This window comes from Vanessa tameamea, chromosome 6 (genome assembly GCF_037043105.1).
Source record: "Vanessa tameamea isolate UH-Manoa-2023 chromosome 6, ilVanTame1 primary haplotype, whole genome shotgun sequence".
Lineage (NCBI taxonomy): Eukaryota > Metazoa > Arthropoda > Insecta > Lepidoptera > Nymphalidae > Vanessa > Vanessa tameamea.
Genome location: NC_087314.1, coordinates 2,638,273 through 2,664,666, shown reverse-complemented (window position 1 = coordinate 2,664,666; position 26,394 = coordinate 2,638,273). Strand labels below are relative to the sequence as shown.

Genomic DNA, 26,394 nt, shown 5'->3' with positions numbered 1-26,394 from the left:
AATAGCTTCAAAAATGAATACTCAATTTATTGAGTTACATCCGTCCTCCCTATTAACACTCATTGGGGCCAAATACTATACCTTGATATTCCCGTTTTTTATTTATAATACAAAAGCCTAAATATTGGTGTTCAAATATTTATCTCGACAAAGTATATCATAACTATATGGGGCCTTACTATTCATCCCTTATTACTACACCTTATAGTATTATCTAGTATGATTCGATAGCCTTTGTACCCATATTTACATTATCATCATCAAAATTGAAAAAATTGCATACAACTTTTCATCCCCTATTTTACCATCCTTGACGGGTGAATTTGAAAACATAATCATATTCGTCCTTAGAATTCAAGCTCGTTTCGTGCCAAATTTCAACAACAACAAGCGTACCAGAAAGATAAATAGATAAAGATACTTTCGCATTTACGATATTACTAGTGTAGAAGTATGGATTACTATAGATTTTACACATAAACATCACCACTCCGACTGTGATGTAATAAAGTATAATCTTTCTCAATCAAGTATTTAACTCAAAAAGTTTTCTTAATCAGATGATATTAACGCATTCTTACAAACACTCACATACTTTAGCTTCACTATTGATGATGATTATAATGTCTACCTTATATATTTTGTCGTGTCAGCCATTCTTGCAGGAGACTAGTAAACTAATCAGGACAAATTAGTTCACAACGATGGGAAGACAATTCGTCCAGACCAAAAAGAATTCTGAAGCGAGAACTACGTTTTTCATGTGGCACGGGAGTTTGAACCCAACGTACTTCTATACCACGGGCTGCTAATGAATTTGACAGAAAAACAAAATAACCAGATCAATAAAATTATCATTGGTCCAATTTGGCGTTTAAGATCTTAAAATCTGCAGCCATATGGTGGCTGGTCTAGTACGACGTAGTATTAAATGTAATATTTTAAAAATGACACGTGTAAGGATTTTGTATACATTTTAGAAAGACCCTTAATTCAATAAGGTCGAACATTGTATCAAGTACGAGTAAGTTTTTGTCGATTTTTCGTCCTTCAGACGTAAACGAAATCACCTCCGTTTACGGTCCAATTGAAAAGAAAATTTTATTTCGCTTTCAAGAATTTATTTTTTTGTAGGCGACACCTTATATTGGAGCTGATTCTGATTTTATAACAGATCTATCTATTATAAAGTTAGTTATACATAAATACAGGGTTATTGATAATTCGACGTATGCCCGTTAGAAGGTAATAGGGGTGACTATTTGCGATAATTTTAACCCCCATATGCATTATGCAAAAGTGAACTATTTTTGAGTTATTAACGTACGTACGTAACGTAAAAGACGTAAATTAAGAAGAAAAAAAAACTTAAATCGACGGTACTAGTTTACCATATCCAGAGATTTAAAGATTTATATCACTAATGATGCTGCGCTACAACTATGCAATATTTACGGCGAAGGAAATTAGATGATTGAATGTAGAAACAAAGTCAATACTTACATTTTCTAAATTTATGTGGTGGTTTGGACCAGTTAGTCCATCTTTCAGCAGTTTTCTTCCACACGCAATTCCATCGTCGCCTACAGACACGGCCGATCGACATACGCCTTTTTAAAATTTTCAATGAGCGTGGCACTGAAGAAATCGTAAAACTTCTTAGAATTATAAGTTGGACGTTAGTTTCGGCTACTGCAAATGCAAATTTGCATGTAATAAGTATACGACAATTCGTACGATATAATGCTACTCCATACGAGGTTCTTTCGCCGGTTCTTCTCGTGTTTGCGTTGTTTCTTTCAGTATGAATTAAACTTCAGCATAGTTTTTAAATTTCTAATATTATCTTTATTATTTTAAAGTACGTCAGAAAGATAGACGTCGATAACAATACCAATTATTAATGTACTTGGTGCAAGGTACCACCCATTCGTCAGGTAATCTCCCGCTAAACAGGAAGACTTAAACAGCTCTAAGTATTGTTTTTTTCGTGTTTGAAGGGTGCAGGAGCCAGAGTAACTACATGCACAAGAGACGTAGCATGTTCGTTCCCAAGATTGGTGGCGTATTATCGATGTAAGGAATGGTTAATATTTTTAACAGCACCAATGTCTATGGGTGGTGGTAGTCACATAGCATCAATTGGCTCAATTGCCGATCCACATAAAAAAAATCAAGTAATTAATTCTTTATAAGTATAGTAACCATTCCACCAACCAATCAAATCCAGCAACCCGCATTGGAGCAGCGTGGTGGAATATGTTCCAAACCTTCTTCTCAGGGAGAGGCCTTAGCCCAGCAGTGGGAAATTTACAGGCTGCTAATGTAATAGTAACCATTGCTTACACAATTTAAACTAAGATTTAATTATCCTTGTGCTTACACTGGTCAAAAACTCTTCAAACAGTAGTGTAGATAATTTGAGAGTAAGTTGTCCATGCCTTGACCAAGGGCAAGAACTAGAAACGAGTATTTATATTGATGATATATGAAATCTCTCACATTTTTTCTGATAGGGAGATATCCTATGTCCCTGGCATTTCTTACATCTTCCTTTGCAGTCCCAAAGGTCCTGCACAGCTTTACTTTTCTTCGCTACTTCTTTTCTCCAGCAGTAATGGTAATAATAATCATGGTAACTGTTCTTATCTGAAATTGTATTTTTTAAAGCTAATATCATAAATCTGGTTCATCTCAGAACATTATACGTAACATCTAAAAAACGTTAAGTGATTTTTAGTAACGGTAACGCTTGTATTTGTTCCTTAGTTTCCGTTATAATTTTACTACTTATTTTATTTTTTTTATTTCATACTAATAATGAATGTAATAAAGAGCCGAGATGGCCCAGTGATTAGAACGCGTGCATCTTAACCGATGATTTCGGGTTCAAACCCAGGCAGGCACCACTGAATTTACATGTGCTTAATTTGTTTATAATTCATCTCGTGCTCGGCGGTGAAGGAAAACATCGTGAGGAAACCTGCATGTGTCTAATTTCAACGAAATTCTGCCACATGTGTATTCCACCAACCCGCATTGGAGCAGCGTGGTGGAATACGCTCCATACCTTCTCCTCAACGGGAGAGGAGGCCTTAGCCCAGCATTGGGAAATTTACAGGCTGATTATGTTTATGTTATGTTAATGAGTGTCAATCAGAAGTTCGTCTGGATTGTGATTGAATTGAAACAACATGACAATTATTATAAAGCAACATAATATTTGCACTCGCTTCATTTAAAAAGCATGTCATGAAAACAGTATTTAAATAGATCATGAGTCTTTCTACCTGGGGATTTAATGGAATTGGGCTCGTCTTTATCATCACAAAAACTTAATTGCCAAGGTTCATTTGTAAGAATTGATGTTTTCGAAGATTTTACATTTATAGTATTGTCTCGTGACCTTTGAAATCTCGACCAGTCGATAATACTATCTGTGACTAAAAATAGGATTTTATATAAATTAATTAATTACACAATTCATTAATAAATGCACATGGTAGGGTTTTGTGCCCATCTGTGTATTAAATCTTTTGAGTACCACCACCATATACTCTAATTAATAAATGGTTAATATTTTCTTATAACGTTAATATCCATGTTGATGGAGCCTACTTACAATCAGGTGGCCTACAAGCCAGTCCTACCCCGTAATTTAACTCGCAATTTACTCGCAAAATAAACTAGACGAGGTATCCATAGATACTTATTGTTCCAAATGATTGAACGTCCCAATTTTCGTCAAAAACGCACAATGACAAACTCGGATCACCTTGTTATAGATTTGAACTATTAACTTCGACGTCAGTCAAGAACATTAAATTGATTATTATAAAGAACTTGCATGCAAAAAAATTACAGCCAGCATTATAAACAGGATCTACTGCCGCATACACACAGGTTTTCGCACAACCGAGTCTTCATTTTTAATGACCTGACCACTCATTAGCTTATTAACTTACGGTAAGATCTAAAATATACTCAATGTAGCTAAAATCAAGGCCATTGTTGAGGTCGAACAGAAAATGATGTATAAAACCAGTTCGTATATGCGATTTTTACTTTTACGTAAATTACGGATGCTCCAAAACAGATTCTCGCGCAAGCTTATCGTGGCATATTAGCGTTATAGGCCTTCAAAGCTTGTCTAGCGGAAACAAGAAACGTAACCAGTGGTATCACATCCATGGGCGTGACGACAGACTTAATGTTACACAAAGAAGGGTTTTCCATCCTACTGATCAAGTCCATAGCCCGAAGTACCATACCATAGGATAACCCCAAGATGGACATCATTAAGACATCACTAATAATAAGGCAGTCTCTGTCCCGTGAACACCTTTCGGTATGCAGTGAACGTCAACGTCCGCTTTACGTCAAATTACGCTATAGTGAACAAGTGTTTTATGGAATTAGTATTTAATTCAGTACACTCAAGACACAGCAGTCACCATAATATTATTATTTATTTCTACCTGCGTGTGTATATTCTATCGTAAATTGGCTCGATAGAGCGATTTGTAATTTGTTGTTTTTATTGCTGTTACAGTACTTAAACTTTTATAAAATTGTAAAAATTCTAAAGAAGTAGAACTAAAATATTTACAATGTTATGTATGTGATGATCGTGAATTAGAAGTCTAAAATTAATCATGAAACAGCGTTATGCTGAATTAACTATATTCGTAAGTATATTTTATATCAAGCATACCGTTAGTGTCAAAATTTGTAGTTTTTTGAAGTACTTCAGACGGACAATCTACGTAAGATCTAGTTTTTTTTCCATTATATTCCAGGTTTCTCAAAGGAATTGAATAAGATGGATATTTAACTGGTATTTGAATATCTGAAAAATTAGATGATAATAGATGATTTCAATCAATATATTTGTAATGTGTAAAATAAGTCACATGATCAGTTCGTTACCTGTTTGTTTTGTATCAAGTTTTATTTCTGTATTCAATTTGGGAATCCCTGATTTTTTTTGGTTAAATTGTGAAGAATTTACTTTCGTTTGATTAATAACGAATGTTGGTTTGTCGCCAAGTAAAATGTCTACAACAAATGTGTTATCTACATACAAAAAAAAAAAAGCTGGTGGATACGTTTAAGGTTCAATGTAAAGGAAATGGAAATGAAAATCCTTGACGTTAAAAATATTAAAGCAATGTTTTTTTTTAATATACTTAAGAACAAATTTAACCAGTAAGTAGGGTTGAATAAATAATTAAATTCTTGAAATATCGATAAAAATATCAATACAATCGCAATTAAACATAAGATATAATCCTACAAATTTAGTGAGAGTAATACCAAGTTGTTTACCAAAATTATTTTGATTATACATATTCTTCTTCAAATTTGAGTCTAATAAAGTATTATGAAATACGTAAAATTTGTCGTCACCGAATATTTTTGAGGCACATGAATTTTTAGAATTTACAGACATATTGTATTGACTAGGTCTGCTCATGGATTGATATCCTAAAATACAAATAAAGGACTTAACGATAGTCAAAAAAATGGAAGTTAGTCATTTTAGAAATTATGACATTAAAAATTACCAGATTCATTGTCTCTTGTTGGACAATCTAATTTTGTAGACAGCCAGTCCTGTACATTTTCGTTTGTACTTTTAAAACTGCCTGTAGGATTGATGGTCAACACTTCTGGTACATTTATAAAACTATTGCTTAAATTATTCAGTTCTGAAAACACATAAGTGCAAAAAATATAAAACAACTTAAACGGAAATTGTAATTTTGAATAAGACGAAATGATGTATCAAAATACTGCTACCATTTTTCGCATTATTCATAGAAACGCGACAATCTACATCTCTTTGGGCTTCCTCGCTTGTCGTATCTGCGAAGTGTTCTGGAGCATCCTGATATTCACTTACAGTTTCTAACAACCACTCTACAAACAAAGAATGTATTTTCTAAAAAGTTTAAGCATTCAAATGTATGTATTGATTTCACGTACCGGCAAATGTTTCATTGCTTAAATCTTGTCCATAGATGTGTTGTAAGGTTGGAATGGGCCTTGCTGTTGTTACTGATTTTGGCGGTGACGTAATTCCGGAGCAAATATCTGTTTATTTTTTTCATGTAGTCGAATTAATCGAGCATAAAACGCTTGATTTGTAATGTTTATTTACTTACCATTATCTATATTTAAACGTTGAACTCTTTGAACATTATTATGTTCAAAATGTGGTCTCTTAGCCACACTTTTCATTAAAGAATTCGATGTTTCTTTCGTTGGTACTTTGCGTGTACTATATTTGAGCATTGGTATTAAGGTTGGTTTTACTTTAGGAGCAGCTTCATTTTGTCTTGTGTTCTTAACTTTTTTACTTATTTCTGCTGTAGCCATTACAAATAGTAAAAGTTTTATACAAATATATTAAACTGTCATGTATTCTAATGTCATTATTTACCTGATATAGATATCTGTCCATTTTTTAATGATACATTATTTTGCATGATTTTTGGTATTTTGTATAGATATTTCTTTGTATCATTAGTTTTTGATGATTTGTGTCTAAATAATGAAGTCAATAAATGAAATGTGATTTTTAATTTCATGGGATACCGCGAATACTTTAGTTACATCTCTCATAATTTGTTTAACACTTTTAGTTTTAATATTAGAAATGAAATCAATGATAGTGGTATATTCAACGTAACCTGCGATGTAACTTTTACTATTTGAATATTGTTTTGTCACTATTTTAATATTCACGATAAAGTTGTATTTGCAATTAATTATGATATTTTTCTTTATTAAAATAAATTACAAAAAAGATTTTTTTCTCTGTATTCCAAATTATTTTATTTTTTATTACAAAAAATTTAAAAATATGTAATCATTTTATTTTTAGTGTCAAAAATGATTGAAAATCTGTCAAGTTTTTTCGTCTGTTTCACTTTTATATATATACAGTTCTTAAACAAATTATTCAGACTTTGATGAAGAAGCTTTTTGTTCAGCTTGTATTTCTTCCAACTTTTTTAGTAAATCTTCTTGAACGCTGTCGACAATTTCTTTTAAATTTTTAGCTAAAATAAAATAGGGTATATTTTTTTTTTTACTTGATTGTAAATAGTATTTCAAATCCGGTTAAATTATTGCGCTAGCAAACTTTATCAACAATACGAAACCAAATTTAGTTTCAATGAATATTTTGTATAAAGTTTGTAACATCTCCTAATTGATACAGTTTTGAACACAGCTAGGAGAACTTTGAAAACCACTTAAAGTTATTTACTATGTTGCTAGGCTGGTTATTTTCATATATTTATAAATATATTAAGTACTAAGACAGCTTAGCTACGTTACTAGAGAAAAAAAAATGGATTTAACCGAAGGTCGAAAGTTTAATTCCCGGAAAGAATTGCAAGATTTTCTTGTCTCTGGCTTATGATACGACTGTTGATTGGCAGTCAGGGAAGACATCGTGAAGACATGCATGTGCCGTCTTCAAGATGTCTTCCCTGGAATAATGGATACATACAAATCAAATCAAAGTATGTTACGTGATAAAATAAGCATTTAATCTTTTTCCGTTATAGAAAATTACTGATGTACCATCCTATTATTTCTAAGGTCATTTTGATGAATTCCTTTACTGCTAAAAGTCAGGTAAATAGTGAAAAATAACATGAAGAATTACTTTAGCTATAGAAATATACTTACCGGTTTTTTGATTAAACTCTTCTGCTATTAATGAGATTTTCCTTAGTGTTCCTACATGTTTGGCTATTTCACTTGCTACATCGTGTTCACCGCCCGTATTCACTGCTACATCCTCTGTTACTACATTTTGTTTCTTGTCCACAGCTGTTTTAAATACATCACTACTGGTGAGTGGCATTTTTGGAATTTTAAAACCTTGTCTACGTTGTGGCAATGGTTGGGTATCTTCATTGAATACAGGGATGTTTGAATTGCTAATAACTGGGTGCGGAACCTCTATGGTATCGTTTGGCAATAGTTCAGGTGCATATGTTTGCAAAGTTTCAATTTTCATAGGTGAGTCTTTCTTCGAAGGCGGTTTCTTAGAGAATTTGACTGGTAGGGCATTTGTGATGCTCTCGATAATTGTTTCTAAAAAATAACATCAGAAACAAAAATACATCATCAACATTGAACATACAACTCTGAACTACAAGTATTTAAAACGGGATATTTAACATGTTTTTTTTTTTTATTTTGTGGAGCTCGATATTTCGACATTCGTATTCCAAATAAAAATAAAAAAACATGGTAAATATCACGTTTTAAATACTTGTAGTACTAAAAATACCCATGTTAATTTAAAATCTTATATACAACTCAGAAATTATAATTTGATATTGATGGCGTTATAAATAAGAAAACAATCCTATGTTTTGTCTTTATTAATCGGTCATAATCAATGGTTCTCAACTCTGTGCGATTGACGACAGTAACTGAGGCTTTAGTGAGTAAGAATGCTATGAAAAAATATTTAGCTTACGAATAATATTTCTTGGGGATTGTTCTTCCTCTTCCTCTTTACCTTTGTGTGCAAGTTTTCTTCTAAGTTCAGCTAAGAACATGGAACATGTGGGTCCTGTTTGAAACCATCTATTGAGACTAAATAAAATTAACTTAAACCCCTTATCTAAGAAGATTTCATCATAAGCATACAGTTTCACAACCATTTAGTAATTATTTTGTACTATTTTAGAAAAAAACATTGACAAATTTGAATTACAATTTTTAATGTAAATTATGTTATAATAGCAAAAATATTTTCATGGCGATTAGTTGTACGGTATACAAATCAATGTTTGAAGTCTCCTCATCTAAACTTAAAATCATATTACATAATTTTAGTTAGACGGGTGAATGGCCCTCCTGACGGTAAAGGGTAACAACATTGGCACCGCAAAAAAAAAACTTACATAGCCATTAACTCTTGGATCTGAGATGTTATGTCCCTTGTGCATGCAGTTACACAGACTCACTCTATATATGAGTAGGCGATACCTACCCAGGTGGGCTTGCACAAAGGCTTACAAGTTTGTTTTAAATAATAATTATAAGTTAATTGAAAGATTTACCATCACTTTTCCGTTTTTTGGTAGATTTTGGTTTGGCCGTCGGTTTTTTATTTTTAGATTTATAGTTAGCAGATTTTTCCATCACTAAAACTAAATATATGTATTTTAGCTTAGTCTAAATGTATCTTTTATTTCCTACTAATCTATTATCTAACTTATAGAGTATCCCATTGCAGGGAAGATTTTAGATATATTCTACCACGTTGCTGTAATGGGGGGTGGTGCATACTCATGTGGTAGATTTTCATTCAACACGTATGTGTGTATAAAACCTGTACATGTTTCGTCACCATGTTTTCCTTCATTGCGGAGCACGAGAGTATTATCAAACGTAAAGTAAAATTTACAAAAATGTACGTAAACATTTAGGAGGAAGTGTAACTTGTATAATTTGAAAGGCACATTAAATATTTGAACATAAAACTTAGTTGAATATAGTTGAATAAAAATAAACATATAGAATGAAATGAGCGAATTTCCAAGACAGTAATACTAGTTATTATAATATTTTTATATAAAAAAGGGTAAAAGTAAATAATAAGCCACATCCAATAAGGTTATACAGAACTTGCGTCCCCAAAACTAATTTAGAAAGTGTTCAGAAAGAAGGTCTAAACTGAAAGCATTTTAAACTGTAATTAGTTCTGAGGACAATTCCAAACTTTACAAATTAGGAACAGACAGCGTAAAAATAGCCAAATTAACAAATAAATTTACTTTTCAATGGCCATTTTATACAGAACCAACAACAAGGGTTGTTTGTTTTGCACAAAATGTACTAAAACTTGTAACAAAAAAAAAATATATGTAGAATTTTTTTATTTTTTTTTAATTGCAAATATTAAATAAATATAGGCTTATAAATCGTTTGGTCTGGCTGACTATCAATGCACAGCTAAACTACTGGGCCTAAAAAAAACATAGGTTGATTATATAACGTAAATTCCCGCTAAAAATACGTTTTTGTAAATTTTAACTTTCTACAACAGGTACGAAGTCGGGTTTTATATTTCTAATTAAAGTACTAGTTTTACATACCTCGATGATTTCACAGGAAGTCCCGCCTCAACGGGACTTCCCTAAATATAATTAAAATTAATGAATTTTCCTGTTATTACAACCATAACAATAAATTTTAATCACAATGACATTGTCACTGTCTATAATTTTTTTTTTAATAACGTACTAGACATTGGCAGAGTATTTTGTGTCAAATATATACCAATGGTTGTCTTTGCCATACCTATTTATTTAGCTGGTTGCTGATATATTTCTTTTTTTTAATTTCTTACCAAGTTGATTGCCTGGATAATTTATTTTCGACGAGGCCGTTATCTTTGACATTTTAAATGGTTTGCTACAAAACGGTTTATCTCTTTGTCTTAGCAAAGTACTTATATAAAATTTAATGGTATCTTATACTAATAGTTTTAATATTGTTGAAAAAAATATTATTAAAAAATTACTACGTTATGTTGATCTTACTTGTATTATGGTTTTCATGAAGACAATTACCTTGTACCGGATTAACGCTACATTGCTTCTTGACCTTAGATAGGTTTTTTTTTTATTTTGGTCTTTTGTTTTTAAAAGACGATAAACAATATTTATTTTGAAGATGTTATTTATGATTGATATGCTACCTTAATTAAGCCTTGAAAGGGATGTCCCGTAAATTAATTCGAAAAAAAAAAAAAAATTATAACTCTGATATATTTTTTGATTTAAGATCGTGATTTCTGTATACGACCAACGAGGTGTTTAATTAGAAATTTAATATGCTCAATGATTATATAAAAATCTTAGTGAAGACATATGACAAATTCGCCTTAGAGATTAAATAAAATCGTCAAGAGTTTTACACTTCACCGCTCTTTACAATTCGCGTTTCAAACATGTTCAAGCACTTTAGGCTTACACCTGGGGATTGCAATAACGGTACTATGTGAAATATTTGAATTCCAGCTAACATTTCTGAAAGCAATATCAAGTTATCAAGATATTACGAATAGCTTCCTTCGTAGTCTATTATATCGTAGCTTATTATATATATATATAGGATTATAGTTTCTTTTCCAATGACGTAATATGTATCTTTGTTTAAGAGATTTAAGTGTTATTTATAGATCTGGTGATAGTGGCAACAAATTCTAAACAATACTAAAAGAAGGTTGTTTGTAAATAAACTGAAATTGTGAAACATTTTTAAAACAACGATGTTGACCGTTGAGAACTTCTTTCGTTTTGAGCCAGTGACCAGTTTACCATAAAAATGCATTGACATTGGAACTGAACCAACATGTAACATTTCAATTCTGTAGGACAAGAGGAATTTATTTTAATTTTTCTTACAATATTTAGTCTAAACTTAATTTACAACATAGCGAGTTAAATAAAAGCTTGTAAAATGGTCACAGTTCAAATAGTAAGATTGAAGAGGTGAAAATAGTGTTCATAGCCCTGGTCATAATTGATGAATCACAGGACGATTACTTATATTAAGTAATCGTCCTGTGATTCTAGGTCCTGTGAGTCTAGGTTTATTAGGAAAAGGGAGAAAATTTGTTTATTGTTTCGTAAGAGTTCATATCAATTACTTTTTACAATTATTGTTTAAGTAAAAAATATAATATTCCAATATGTGTAGGTAAATAAAGGAAAAACAAATCTTTAAAATCGATTTACACGATCGCCTCGTTGTATTTAGTGAGTTTAGGCGCTGAACGTATATCAATCGGTAAGAAAGATTCATTGATTTCGGCCACTCTCTCACCCGCACAGTAAAGTCCTTGTGTGATCGGTGACTAGATTTTCAATCAAATGTAAAACAGATTGAAAGAATGTGAAATATACCTTTTACGTCGTTTCTTCTTTAAATAGCGGCAAAACTACGGTAATGCTTTTAAAAAATTGTAATATAATATGTAAAAAATATTTTTAGTTAATTTAAAAATAAAATAATAACTAATATATCCCGGCCAGATATAAGAATTATATATAATTTATTATGGCCTTTTAATATGTATGGACGTGTTTGTCAATGCCCTTTTTACAGATTTTTCTGTTATTTGAAAAATCTTTTAAATTACTAATTGGCAACATTTACTTCGTATAAATATGTTTAAATGACTTGACAATTCAATACAGTGTTGGCATTTTTTGGAATTGTTAAATTCAATATTTAGAGTTTATATATAAAAAATATTGTTAATTTTGTTCTTGTATTTGGATAGAGAGTTTCATTTTGGTCCTTCGAGCTGGATATAAACATCAGCGGTTACTTTACAATTAGGCTAGTATTATTTCTTCACAGTGACCAGTCCCAAATATAGTGGATCGCTGTTCGTATCACAATTGCCGACTGAAAACAGCAAGGGTGTAGCATATGTTAAATCTGTATACCAGTTAAGAAAGATATTCATGTTTTTTGGTGGAATAAGCACACAACCTAAAAACCACTACAATTTGTCGACTTAAATTATTTTTTGAGATATTCAATCAAAAACAAAGGAGGGTGAACTCAAAATTAAAATCCTTTATTTAATATAGACGAATTACACTTACTTATTGATAGGAAATACTTGTATGTTGAAGACTTTGAAATTCTAAACATTAACCAAATGTTGTCTATAATAATAAACTAAATAATTAAAATTGTAAATGAGAAAGTTTGTTTGTATGAATCGCTTTCACGTTATTATTCAGCCGATCATCATGAAATTTTGCATACACATTGTCAGGGGGTACAAAGGACTTTTCCTCCTCCTCGTCTCATACACTGAAAAAGCTGCCGACGGAAACTAGTAATGATATAAAAAATACTTTGAAATTTATAATATTTGTATTTATTAATAGTTTTTTAAAAAGTATGGATTATGTTATTGATTATTATTTTAAAGTTTGTACTTCGTGGGAGTCTTATTCATATTATTTCATTTTGTATCTTCTGCATCTACTTATTAGGGTGGTAAGGAGGGTTTCTGAAAAACAAGATAAAAATAGTTAATTTCTAATTTTGAGGCAAAATTTCATTACGATTATCAGTTACAAAACGAAGCAATTGATTATTGAGCTGTTGTTATTACGGTATTATAATTGACAAGGTTGTATGTGAATCACATATCTTACTGGGGTAAGTCCGGGATAAGTATAAAAAATATATTTAGAATAACAATAATTAGTCATTAAATCAGAGACTAAATTAAGACGTCATTTAAGTTGTGAATCTGTTTGAATTATTGTTGCTTATGTTAATTTACATATAAGGAAATTAAATATGAAAATGTTGCGGTCAGTGCTCAAGTAACTTTGTCTTGAATTACGATTAATGTGCCTTTCCTAATTTTGATTAGTAGAGAAAATAAATCATTTAATTTTCATAAAAAAAATTTGGTATGGCTGTTTGCAAGCCCGTCTGGTTAGGTACCACACGCTCATCAGATATTCTAACGCCAATAAAAAATTATATTTGGTACGGCTTTGTGCCAGCCCGTCTGGTTAGGTACCACCCGCTCATCAGATATTCTACCGCCAATAAAAAAATATATTTGGTACGGCTGTGTGCAAGCCCGTCTGGTTAGGTACCACTCGCTCATCAGATAATCTACCGCCAAACAGCAACTTAGTATTGTTGTGTTCCAATTTGAAGGATGACTGAGCCTGTGTAACTACAGGCACAATATACTCAATATGCACAGGCACACAATAGGCTCCCGAGGTTGGTGGCGCATTAGTGTGATGTAAGGAATGGTCATTATTTCTTACAGCGTTAATGTATGTAGTTAGTGGTCACGTACCAACAGTTGACTCATTTGTACATCCGCCTACCTATTACATAAAATAGTAATAATCATTTAATTTCGGTTCCAATCATGAGAAATTATAGTGTATACTCTATTCCATACTGTTGACTGTTATCATTATTACTCTGATAATGACAGCCGATATAACCGGAAAAAAAATATGCTCAGTGTGCTCAGGTGTGAACCTAAACATTGCGAACTTCCAGACAAATTCTCAAGAAAATTTTAATAATATTAAATTAATTAAATTACTGTGATAATTGATAACGATTCCCCAAGAGAAGCTGATGAGCGCTGCGATTGGGATTGCTCTGTGAGTAATGTTTGATCTTGGCTGTGTTTAGAAGAGGCTTGGGCTAATGGTGAGACACTGTTAGCGTCTATGCTGATGACATCTGAAACAAATATTTCAATAATACACATCGTTTACTGAGTACAATTTTAGTTTATATGCAATAAATATATATATTTTTAAATAAATTAACGTAAGCTATGTTTTTAAATAGACTCCAAGAAATTTCAAAGAATCCGCTTTTCCCATTTTATCTGATATTACATTTATATTTAATAATATAATTATTTAATATAGTGTCATATTATTTGCCAATCCACACGCAAGTATAGTAATTCTATATTGAAAAAAGATCAAATTGCCTTTCGACTGAACAAACCTGCCAATTCGTGATAACTTTCGTCAGCGTCATAGAATTTATCTCTATCAACTGTGTCTGTTAATCTAGGAAGTGAATCAGAGAGAACACTGGATGAAGTAGAGTCTATTGTATTAGTATCCAGCTGACTTCTCTTTTTCTTCTTCTTCTTAATTTTACCAGCTGGTGTTACTGTTTCAGTTCTTGGTTCATCTCTTATTATATCATGGAGTTCTAATACAAACGGTTGATTGGCTTCGAAATTTTCTGGACTCGATGAAGAGGACGAATTTGTATCTGATAGACTTAGATTGTCTAAATCTGTATCTAGAAGAAGGAATAGTGATGTTAAAAGTATTGGTCTGTAAATGTCACACCCACTCTTGGACTTCCTTTCCTCTTGAGAAGATATTGGAGTATACTCAAGTAGTGCTTCAAAACCTAGTACCTAGTACCTTATTAGTACCCTACTAGATAAATTAATGGATAAAAAATACAAAGTTTGATAAATTTTATCGTACCGATGAATTTTTTTTTGTTTGGTGTCATAAACTAATAAATTTCAAATAAATTAGTCCAAGACCGAGTCTCAACCGACATATAAGATTAAGGATTTAATAAGCCAAAATTCTTACCGAACTTATCCATCGTTATATCTTTATTGCAATTTATTTTCTTATCAATTGCCTGACATTGATTGATGCGTAATTTTATTCAGTTTCCATATTTATGTAATTTTTTTTTATCAGAAGGCAACATAACAATACATAACATTTTGAATTAAACGGACATTTTGAAGATTTTTTTTGTATCGTTAAAGATATGCACTTGACAATACCAATTGTTTTTGGAATTTCAAAAAGAAAATATGAATTTTGTCAGACAAAAAGGTTGCACTTTACTTATATATGACCTAATTAGTAATTTTAAAACAATAATTTATATTGTAATGAAACAAGTACTCGATTCAAGTAGGCATTCTATATGATAACATTGCAATTTTTAGAAAGAGAAAATTTTATTACATCTACACAATTTACAGCCTATGGCATTCAGGAACAATTTAGCTTTTTACCAATTAACCCTACATACAAATAAACAAAATATACATCCTTATAATATTAGTATAGATAAATATACCATTTTTTAGTATAATACTGAGGAAAATATGTAAGGTAATAAATAGTTATTTTTTGACAATTTGATACAATTATAAGGACATGGATTAATTCACACTACAAGAAATTATTGTCAAAGTTATATCTTATTTATTCGTGGTTTCGGCATTAGATGTAAATTTAGCAATTAAAATGTAAAAGTGTATACGGAATTCTATTGTAGAAACGATAACCTTACCCCAGGAAGGATGTAGTAACCTTGCTTAGTCGGAAACTTGCTGAACAAGTTTATCTCGACTTCTAGTGCTCACACAATGTACTATAATGATCATTGATATTGTTTATAAAAATGTAAATGCAGTTAAATTATAATATATTTCGAAAGACTGTGCACGGTAATTCAATTTACAATAACATTTTGATTGTCGAAATCTAGCCTCATCTAATCTTTCAGTGAGTGTATGATTGTGTCTTTTACAAACCGGTAACGATAGATGGCACTGATTTAAAATGTCACTTTCCTGAATCGCGCTGTCCAAATATTATTTATACTTCGATAGATCAATGAGTATATTGTGCGTAGAATTGTACGCAGTATGCTTCGATTCAAGATCTTAAGTTTTTCGACTGTATATAATCTCGCGAGATGATAATCTAACGGTATTTACAATTTTAGGGTTACATATTATACTAGTAGTTAACCTGTGGCTTTACCTGCTTGAAATTTATAAAACTATCTACAGCGCATAAAACGTCAACCCCCATTTCATCCCTCGAGCGATTAAGTAAAAAAGCAACCTATGACCTTTCCTAGGACGCAACTATCTCCATACGAAATTCATTCTTATTTTGCCCAGAGTTTCGGTATTACGATACGCCGTCGAAATGCTGTTATCTTTCTGATGATGGGAGTCTATAGCTCTTAAAGTTTTCGCCGGTGATTTTAAGAATTGATACGACTTGGATACCTCCGGAGCCAGTGTTAGTTTAGTCAGGATCGATTTGATATTTACATTGCTGGACGGTCCGTGAGCAGTTGCAATATTAATGTTTATGTTTGATATAATATTATTATTTTTCTTTCTGTGCTCATAGTTGTTTATTATCTATTTCAGTAACTGTTGATAAGACTAGTTAGAATCGTTTAATAATTATTGAAATTACTAAAAAACCGTAAAATAATATTAAAAAAACCAATATAATAAGCACATAAATGTCCTTCTGCTAGACATTTCTTAAGGTTTAAATATTTGTATTTTATTTGTGAAATTTCAAATTTTCACCGATACATGCAGGTATCCTCACGATACTTTTCTTCACTTTCCCTGGAGATAAAACACTCAGTCGAAATACATTTACATGTAGCTACTAAACTAATTTATACTTTTTAGTTAAAAAGCGTAATACTTGCCAATAGTTTCCTCAAATTGTATTTCTTTTAAGTTTTGCAGGACTTTACCTTATAATAATGTAATTGCCATTTTCCGTATCATTTTTAGACTTTAATAATATGTATTTTCATTTGATCCAATTGGATGGAATGGATTTGATTTGCAATTGCAAAGAATTGTAACATTTGTAAAAACCTAAGACGTTATTGAGTTCGAAAAAAATTGACTCAATATGAAGAATTGTCGACGGAAAAAGGGATAAAAACATTCTAACACTTTCTATATCATATTTTAGGTAGTTTCGTTTTACGATGTGATCGACAATGACCTTCTAGCCCTCGGGGATCGGTCCTTTGACCTTTTGTTTCGTACATGGATCATGTATGTATAAAAAACAGTTGACTCTTTAAATAGCAATTCTGATCTGATAGACATCTAGTTTATATTCTGAATAATAAATCATTTAAAATACGCTCAAGATTTAATATAAAAATGTGAAATGATCTCTCATGTTTCCAATATACATATTACGTATTATATCGACGAACGGAGCTGCGAATCATCCAGATTCACAGCGCTTCCCGGCACAGTAACAGTCCATTAATTTTCCACTACTGGTCTTAGGAGAAGGACATCCCGTTGAGAAGTTGGTTTGGAGCTAATTCCACCACGCTGCGCGAATAGTGGTTAGATATTGTGGTTAGATTCATTCAAATAAGACATATGCAGGTTTCTTCCGATGTTTTACATTACTGATGGTGAATGTGTTTGGATAACAAAAGAAAAAACAAGGAATAGGTGGAGCGTTGACGGAGTGTGAAAATATGTTTCTTATAAGCCCGATCTTCCTGCACTGAGCTGTCTATGGGCGGAGATGACCATTTATCACCAGGTGGCTTATGGATGGCTTTTTTGCTTTTATAAATAAATAGTTACCGCCCACAGCTTCGCTCGTCTTTGAGGTGTTGGTGTTTTGGTATGAGGCATAATAAAGTAACCTGTGTCCTTCCATGGAGCTTGTTTAATACAATTTTATTAAATTCGATTCAGTGATTTAGCCGTGAAAGAGCAACTGATAGACAGATACACAAATAGAATTAATTTCGTATTTAAATTATTTGTATAGATATATTAATTATTTAGATTGCACTTACGTTACTAATTTTGATAATAAACATTCGTTAGCTTGAGTTTGACGTTACCTGCTTATTAACGATTTATAAAAAAATATGAACTGAGAAAACCTACTGTGTCAAGTGATGTTCTGACACGTACTTTTACATCAAGCAAGCCACATTGGAGTAGCTTGGTGTAATTAGTTTCTACAAATTATTCTCATAATCAGAACAGCTCAGCAGCGGGCTAACTATTGCTGTTACTTCATTTTTACTGAACATTTAAAATTCCAAAAAGAATTAAATTAATAAAATATATCAAGCATAAGAAAAAAAAAAAAGAATGATTCAATAATGTTCTTGACAAATGAGCGAGTGTGGTACGAAGAGCCCCGAGAGATAGTTTTTCTTTGATACATTCGTGATTTTTTTCCTTATATTCCCCTAATTTACATAGATTTATGGGCGACGCTTTGAAGGACGGCCCTTTCGTCGGTCTCCATACTTGATAACATTCGTAAGTTATATTAATTTTAAAATAAATACATAATACTTTGTTATAGATTATTTATTGTTCATAATTAAATAGTTTACATATGTACGTTCACGTTCCGCTTCTAAGCTAATATCATATAACAAATGAGATGAAGTTTGATTTGTCTTCGTTTGACATGTCATAAATTGTGTTGTTAAATCCAACATGGCGGCTATGATTTGCATTGTACGCTTTAAATACTATGCGTCCATTTAATACGCACGCTTTATAAAAACAACTAAAATAAAAGATAGACAAATATACCGAACTTGATATTGATTTACTTTTTTATTTTATTTAAAATAGGTCAGTCAGCCGAAATGGCGTCTCAATGGTCATTGGTACAGAACCACCCATAGGCTCTGTGAGATATTTTAGCGCCATAATGCTCGGGATGCTCGAGATGTTATCTCCCTTTAATAGTTCTTCGGCTCACCATCCTTCAAACCGAACACAATAATACTATTGTTAAGCGGAAGAATATCTGATGTTTGCACATATATAGTATAGTATATAAATAATCTATTCGTCGTAATATGTATACATAGCTTGTTTTGATGTTTGAATAATCGTTAAATTCAATGGCTTAGATGGACTAGTTTCCGAAAAACAATATTGTCCTCCATAAAAGGATACGGTCTCGATTTTGAATAAAAAGTGCACGCAATAGCGGGTTGTTTTCGGTCGTTATTTCGCGGACCGTTGACAGTCGAATAGCGCGTGAAATGTTGTGTAAATGTTTAGATGTGTTATGTGATTGTAAATGTATAAGCGTACGAGTCGTTTTGTCTATGTATATATATAATAAAACTGGACTGTCTGTTAATATTCCAGTTTTAATACTAAAATAACCGCTTTTTACTAAATGCATATGTATGTATACACAGTACATATACATAATAAAAAATAATCTGCCTGTAAATTTCCCACTGCTGGGCTAAGGCCTCCTCTCCCGTTGAGGAGAAGGTATGGAGCATATTCCACCACGCTGCTCCAATGCGGGTTGGTGGAATACACATGTGGCAGAATTTCGTTGAAATTAGACACATGCAGGTTTCCTCACGATGTTTTCCTTCACCGCCGAGCACGAGATGAATTATAAACAAATTAAGCACATGTAAATTCAGTGGTGCCTGCCTGGGTTTGAACCCGAAATCATCGGTTAAGATGCACGCGTTCTAACCACTGGGCCATCTCGGCTCTACATATACCATTTTTTTTTACAATTTTTGTCTGTCTGTCTGTTTGTTCCGACTAATCTCTGGAACGGCTGGACCAATCTTGACGGGACTTTCACTGGCAGATAGCTGATGTGATGAAGAGTAACTTAGGCTTTACTTTTATTTTAGAATCATATATAAAATAAAAATAAAGTCACGCTGCAATCTCCAAATAACTAAAATTCAATCGCGCACATCTATTTTACAAATAAAATGTATACCCTTAGGATTTCATGTTAATAATATTTAGAGGTGATGATTTTTCCAGAACCATCTGGGTGAGTACCATTCTCTCACATGCTTTTCTTTTTGCTAAAAACATATTACTACATATAATATTTAAGATAACTGTATACTTAATTAAATATTTGTTGATATCCGGGAATTTGCACTTCTTAGATCGTAAGCGAACCGAATACCTCCCAGACCGGCCTAGATTCCAGAATTGCACGAAGACCAATAACCCGTTCGAGGAAGATAATTCGCACAAAGCATACCCTATTGATATTGTTTTAAAAAAATGAGACGATGGTATAAAAAATTATATCAAGAAACAACGTTTTTTTAATTTATTTATTGATGACTTCACAGTGAATACAATTAATGAATTAATAAAATATATCAAATAAACTTAACACATAGCACTCAGGAATTATCTACCAGAACAAAAAATCGGTATTTGATCATTTGCTCCGGAGATCACTCCCTATATCTAAACAAACAATATTTTACCTCAATCAGGATATATTATATAAATGTATTTAACTGACACAACTTTGTATCTTAAGTATCGCAAAAGAGTTTATAGACATTTAGCAATATCAGGATTATTCAAGATAAATGGGCGTATATTCAAACGATTTTATATATGAATGATCCACAAATTCAGTAAGTTTTTAATTAAACAAATCAATTACACAGATATATTCACAATAGTCATCAATATCGATTCGTTAATAAATCATATACACAACCACACATAAATCACTGAAGCGATAACAAAAAAATAAAGAGAATCTTGGAAATTAGCGATTCCTCGCATACGTGGTGCGCGGGAAATCTTGAATGTAACTGTCGATCCAAGATGGCTGCCGCGCTACCATCGACGCGACGCTTCTCTACAGCACCGTTCAACTCCCATTGACACTCTTTTCCAACCAGTATGAATAAACAAGATGGCGGACCATGCGCCGACAAGTTATTACTGAGTTCCTTGGCGGTTCTTCTCGGTTCTACATTGCGAACCAGTGGTAGCTTTACGTTTAGTTCAATTATGCAAAATTACTTCAAAAGAGTTTCTAATAGTCTAGTTGAATAAGGAGTATTTTTATTTTGATTTTGAGTATAGGTACTCGTATATATGGAGTCTTAGCGGGCATCAGTTGATATATCCAATTGTGATAACTCACTACCTATCTAAAGTGCTGAATTATTCCACCTGATTTCCCATCAAAACAAGTGAGAGATAATGAAACTGATCCAAAGAAAGTAATTTATATGTATGGAGACTTATGAAATAAATTAACTTCTAACAATATATTTTTGTGTCTGAATACCTTGTATTAATCAGATTTGTTGGTCCTATTCGATTGAGCCGAGATGGCCCAGTGGTTAGAACACGTACATCTTAATCGATGATTTCGGGTTCAAATCCAGACAAGCACCACTTAATTTGTGTTTATAATTCTTTGAAATGTATTGATACATACATATGTGGTAGATTTTAATCATTTAATTTATTTATCAACTCTCAAATTGTTTTCCTTCACAGCCGAGATGAATTATAAACACAAATTAAGCACATGAAAATATAGTGGTTCTCATTGTACCAATATAACGTTAGGATTCACGTGCACCATTGAGCCATCTCGGCATAATGTTTATTTCTTAATACATCAAATCCATATATACTTTATTGTAAAACAAGTTTAATTATAATTATGAAAAACAGACGCAAATGACGATTTACAAAGGTGGTCTAATCGCTAAGAAAGCGATCTCCCACAAACAACCTTCGGCTACTTAACATTAATTTCTCAATTTGTATATTCTAAATTAAAGCCTTATGGAAGAGCGAGGCTATGTTAAAAGTATTGGTAGAATTGATAACTAGAATAAAAAAAATGTTTATATAATTTAATTCTGAATAATACCCTTGAATCTTTCAATTATACTGACTTACTCATTCAATCCAGAATAACACAGTAGAAAGTATTGGTACGAGTATTTGTCGGTAGGATAACTAACTAATCAAAACGAATGAAATCAAGTAAGCCCTTACAAGAAATTTTCAATCGTCTTTTTTATGATTAAGGTAGGCATCTGCTTACCATAATCATCAAATTGATCACCTGATGTTAATTGGTACCACCCCCCATAGATATTGGCACTGTAAGAAATATTCACCATTCCTAACATCACCAATGCGCCTCCAACCTTAGAAACTGAGATGTTATGTCTCTTGTCCCTGTAGTTACACTTCACACCTTCACTCTTCCTTCATATCGGACAGCTTGGATCTCGGATTAATAGTGCTAAAACCTTTATTAAAAGTGTAACCCCTTATTGCCTCCACTGGTGACAGAAGGGTTGGTTTATTTTTTGCCTAGAGGATCGGAATATCGATTCAACGGGCAAATGCTACTAGCATCCTTGTCACCATTCCATTCCGGTCATGATTTGTGCAGTTTTTAATTTTAATTTGTGTATAATTATATTATAATGGAAATAATTATTATTTAAATAAATATTAATTTAATTAAAAATAATTCAATTATTCTACAACTAGTCTAGCGTGATACTTATACTAATAAGATCCGAACTTTATATTGCTGTTTTAAATTAGTCTTTTTTTTCGTTCAAATATACTTCAGCATATTCATTTTTTACATAATTTATACTCAGAAAATTATAGTTATTTAAAAATGACTTTCCAAATAAAGATTACCAAGTGGATATAATACGTGAATCTCAACCGAATATCGCGGATTTAATGCCGAGCACCACAGATTTTTTCTCTTCTCCAGCTTGGACGTGAATGAAAATTTAATTACGAAACCTTCATTTCTCGGTTGAAAATCTTCCACATGTCTTTGACTTACATTGGAACAACGTGGTGAATAAGCTCTAAACTTTCTCCTTAAAAAGAGAAGCCTTAGCCCAGCTGTGGGAAATTCACAGGCTTCAATAAAGTGATAACGCAATAAACGTGCCCGGTACTCATGCAATGTATTGAATAATTCAAACATACTCTATAAGCACCATCTTTATTCATACAGGTTATCTACCTTAGAAATTAGCATTTTATTGACTTACTGTTAGAGAAAAATATTTGCAATCATCGAAGGTTTATCCCATTTTGAGTTATTGTTGCGTAAAGAAATATATATTCGTTGAATTTCTTTCGAGCATGTATTTTGTCGAGTTTTCTGACATCTGGTCATTATTATTTTTTGGACCCTTAAATTTTACTATAATGGGTGGCAAGGATGAACTTAATTTCTTTATGTGCAAAGTTTTTTTTTGCGTTCCGAAATAATAGGAAGATTTATAGGTAATAAAAGATTCAAGCCTGTTCGAGCACCAATGAGCCTCAGCATCTCTGGTTGCAAAAAAAGTGTAGACTAACCTGAGTGGCTAACTATTTTTAAAACATGTATTTTATGTTCTTTATTAAATAGTCATTTAACATTATATTTTTAATATATAATAGAATAGACATTTAAAAGCCCAGAAATAAATATTAAAAATATCGTTTTTTTTAAAGACATATTTAAAACTAAACATTAATTTTTCCTCAGTCAATAGAAGTACCAAATAATGTGAATGTTTCGGAAGCAATTTTTGTAATTTTCTGAAAGCGGTATATTTCCAAGATTAGTTTGAACATTTTTAGTGCCTCAAATGCCTCTGTATGTACATGACTGTTTATCTACTTACCGGACATTTTGTATATAATGCCCCACAAAATATATACATTATCGGACATATGCAGGCGTGCATGTTATTGTTTTCAATGTTCCAAATGATGTCTCAGAAATCATTATTTTTAGGAATAAAGTTTAGAAACAATTTTTGAAGACAATCGCAAGATCTACAACTTTCTGTGTGTGTTGATCTTATTTTTGTGATAACACTTACCGAGTACGAGAAAAAGCAGAAAAAATACATTTGACCCTTGACCTTTAATGTTATTTTTAAGCAAAAAAATTTATTAATTTGATTCGATTTTTTTACTGCAAATAATTTTATTGTTAATTGAAATGTTTTATTTTGACCGGTCTATAAAAGAACCGAAGCGATCCAAATGATTTGTCGTATAAAATATCATGATTCGGATTATTCATAAATTTATCGCAAACAATAAATTCTAGCTAACAAATATAACAATGTTTTTTTTTACTTTGGTCATTGAAATATTCCTTTTGAATGGACGTGATATTTTATTTGTCTGAGAACTTTCCAAATGTTTTTCCCAATCAATCTCTTTCAAGCAATAAATGTCAGCTGCTGTGCTAAAGGAGATTTTCAACTCGTATTTCATCGTGAGTACACAAATGTATTCATAGTTATTCTAAATAGTCACATACAAATTCTTTATAGCCTTTTTAATTATATGTAAATGTCTAGTATATTATGCGTTATTGCCTTGTGCGATAGGCATTAAAGGACTGGAATTCGGTCTTTAGTAAAAATTTATAGATCCTTTTTATTAACTTTATTTTATCGTCAATAAATCTTTGATCATACAATGTACAATGCTTAAAATTTGTTATATTGACGAAGAAAAATATTTAGTAAAAGTCTGTAAGTCTTCTGATTTCTCAACGATATTTTTACGCGAATGTTTTTATAAATATTAATAATGTACACGAATATTCAGCGTGGCTTGTCTGGGTTTGAATTCTAAATCTTCAGTGAAGATATCCGTTTTCTTATCACTGATTCACCTCTTAAAATAATTTATATAAATTAGTGCATCTGTGATTTTACTACTACTTGAAACGTTACTTAAAATTAGTTGTTAACTTGAAATTAGTTAATATTTTAGTTCAAGACGTGTTTCAGACGCGAAGCCCGTATTTCTCGAAAAAATTAACGAATTTAATTAAGTGTAATTTATATTTTACATTATATAATTTAATTTGGTTAGAGGATTGAGATCAAGCACAAATAAAATTCGTCAACAAATTTTAAATAATTATTTTTGTATTATATTTTGACTGAGACCTGGCTTAAAGATGATATTTTTGATGCAGAAATTATAGACGTATAATAATAGATAATCACGATAAAAATTGTAAATAACAATCAGCATGGATTTATAAATAAACGCTCTACTTTGAAATGAAATGAAATAAAATGAAATGAAATGAAATGAAATGAAATGAAATGAAATGAAATGAAATGAAATGAAATGAAATGAAATTAAATTAAATTAAATTAAATTAAATTAAATGTCAGATTGAATTTCACATCTATATAATATATAAATATAATATTTCAGTATAATGTCAATATAACTTTTGTGCAGTAAATATAATAGATTAATAAATTAAAAATATCTATGTATAAAATATATGAATAACGTATATTTTATTAGTATAGTACGTCACAACGTAGATGTAGCATCGGCAAAATTCGTAAAACTGATCACATCCGTATTAACTGCATCTTCAAAATCATCAATCTCTAATTTATTTCTTATGCTAAAATGATCTTTACTCAAACGTTATAATTTGTAATGTCATATAACCAAATGCATTCGCCAAATTCACGTTGATTGATTTAGAATTGTTTGTTTTTTTTTTTTTATTTGTAGACGCTACATTAAAATTGTGTCGGACTGTATCGTAAACGAAGTTTTAGCGCTACAAAAAAAAAAAAGAAAAAGAATAAAAAAGCCAAACTAATTTCTTTCCGCAGAGAAATATACAAGACGTAGGTACTCATTCGATAATTTAGCTTCTCCTCAAATCACCTAGTTCCAATCTAAAACCCAATCGGACCACAGTCGTCACATCAAGGGAAACTGTTCTGGGCGGGCATTCAATCGCGTTCCCGTTAAATGGTCCGATACATCGGTCACTTCTTCACGAAGGGAACGATAAGGTATTGTAGGGATCCGCTTATTCCTCTTGTTTCATTCGATTAGCTTTCTTTTTTCGTAAGAACGGTTGAATTTGAAAAATGTCACAAGTTCTTATATCAATGCAAAGTCATAATTCGTTTCTATGGGCTCAATGGTCTGACGTCAAAAGTTTCTTTTCTTAATTTATGAAATTTTACAACAGTGTTTTTTTAATGTTAGTGGTTTATAGTAACCTTAAGTTATGCCCATGTTCTTATTTTACTTTGCTTACGGCACATATTCTGTGAAATCGTGCTAACAAAAATTGTCTGCAAATAATCAAAAAAGATTTCAATAATACCTCATTTTGTGTCCAGATAAGTGATAAACTCTTATTA

The 26,394-nt window shown here is 31.5% G+C and overlaps 2 protein-coding genes and 1 long non-coding RNA gene across 3 annotated transcripts; all 3 read right to left on the bottom strand.

Moving 5' to 3' along the window:
* Positions 1–2,508: 2,508 nt before the first annotated feature.
* Positions 2,509–5,482, bottom strand: LOC135193345 (uncharacterized). Its single transcript, XR_010309171.1, has 5 exons — positions 5,329–5,482; positions 4,930–5,058; positions 4,715–4,849; positions 3,291–3,443; positions 2,509–2,649 (listed from the first exon to the last, which is right to left on the bottom strand). It is a non-coding gene; the product is annotated as an uncharacterized LOC135193345 (long non-coding RNA).
* Positions 5,483–6,826: 1,344 nt separating this feature from the next.
* LOC113393370 (uncharacterized) lies at positions 6,827–10,208 on the bottom strand. Its single transcript, XM_026630215.2, has 5 exons — positions 10,134–10,208; positions 9,096–9,185; positions 8,507–8,602; positions 7,705–8,115; positions 6,827–7,067 (listed from the first exon to the last, which is right to left on the bottom strand). The coding sequence occupies exons 2-5, from the start codon at positions 9,175–9,177 to the stop codon at positions 6,964–6,966; spliced, it is 693 nt and encodes a 230-aa protein (XP_026486000.2). The 5' UTR covers positions 9,178–9,185; positions 10,134–10,208; the 3' UTR covers positions 6,827–6,963.
* A 2,698-nt stretch (positions 10,209–12,906) lies between these two features.
* On the bottom strand, positions 12,907–15,354 carry LOC135193337 (uncharacterized). Its single transcript, XM_064215205.1, has 4 exons — positions 15,183–15,354; positions 14,569–14,874; positions 14,150–14,292; positions 12,907–13,075 (listed from the first exon to the last, which is right to left on the bottom strand). Exons 1-4 carry the CDS (start codon positions 15,193–15,195, stop codon positions 13,055–13,057), a joined length of 483 nt encoding a protein of 160 aa, XP_064071275.1. The 5' UTR covers positions 15,196–15,354; the 3' UTR covers positions 12,907–13,054.
* Positions 15,355–26,394: the final 11,040 nt, after the last annotated feature.

Coding starts and splice junctions, on each gene's coding strand:
- LOC113393370 (XM_026630215.2), bottom strand. CDS start 9,177: ATGGAAAAATCTGCTAACTATAAATCTAAAAATAAAAAACCGACGGCC. Junction 8,603..9,095: donor CAAAAAACGGAAAAGTGATG/GTAAATCTTTCA, acceptor GGTTTCAAACAG/GACCCACATGTTCCATGTTC. Junction 8,116..8,506: donor ATCCCCAAGAAATATTATTC/GTAAGCTAAATA, acceptor GTTATTTTTTAG/AAACAATTATCGAGAGCATC.
- LOC135193337 (XM_064215205.1), bottom strand. Junction 14,293..14,568: donor AAGTTATCACGAATTGGCAG/GTTTGTTCAGTC, acceptor TATTTGTTTCAG/ATGTCATCAGCATAGACGCT. Junction 13,076..14,149: donor AATCGTTATCAATTATCACA/GTAATTTAATTA, acceptor CTTGTTTTTCAG/AAACCCTCCTTACCACCCTA.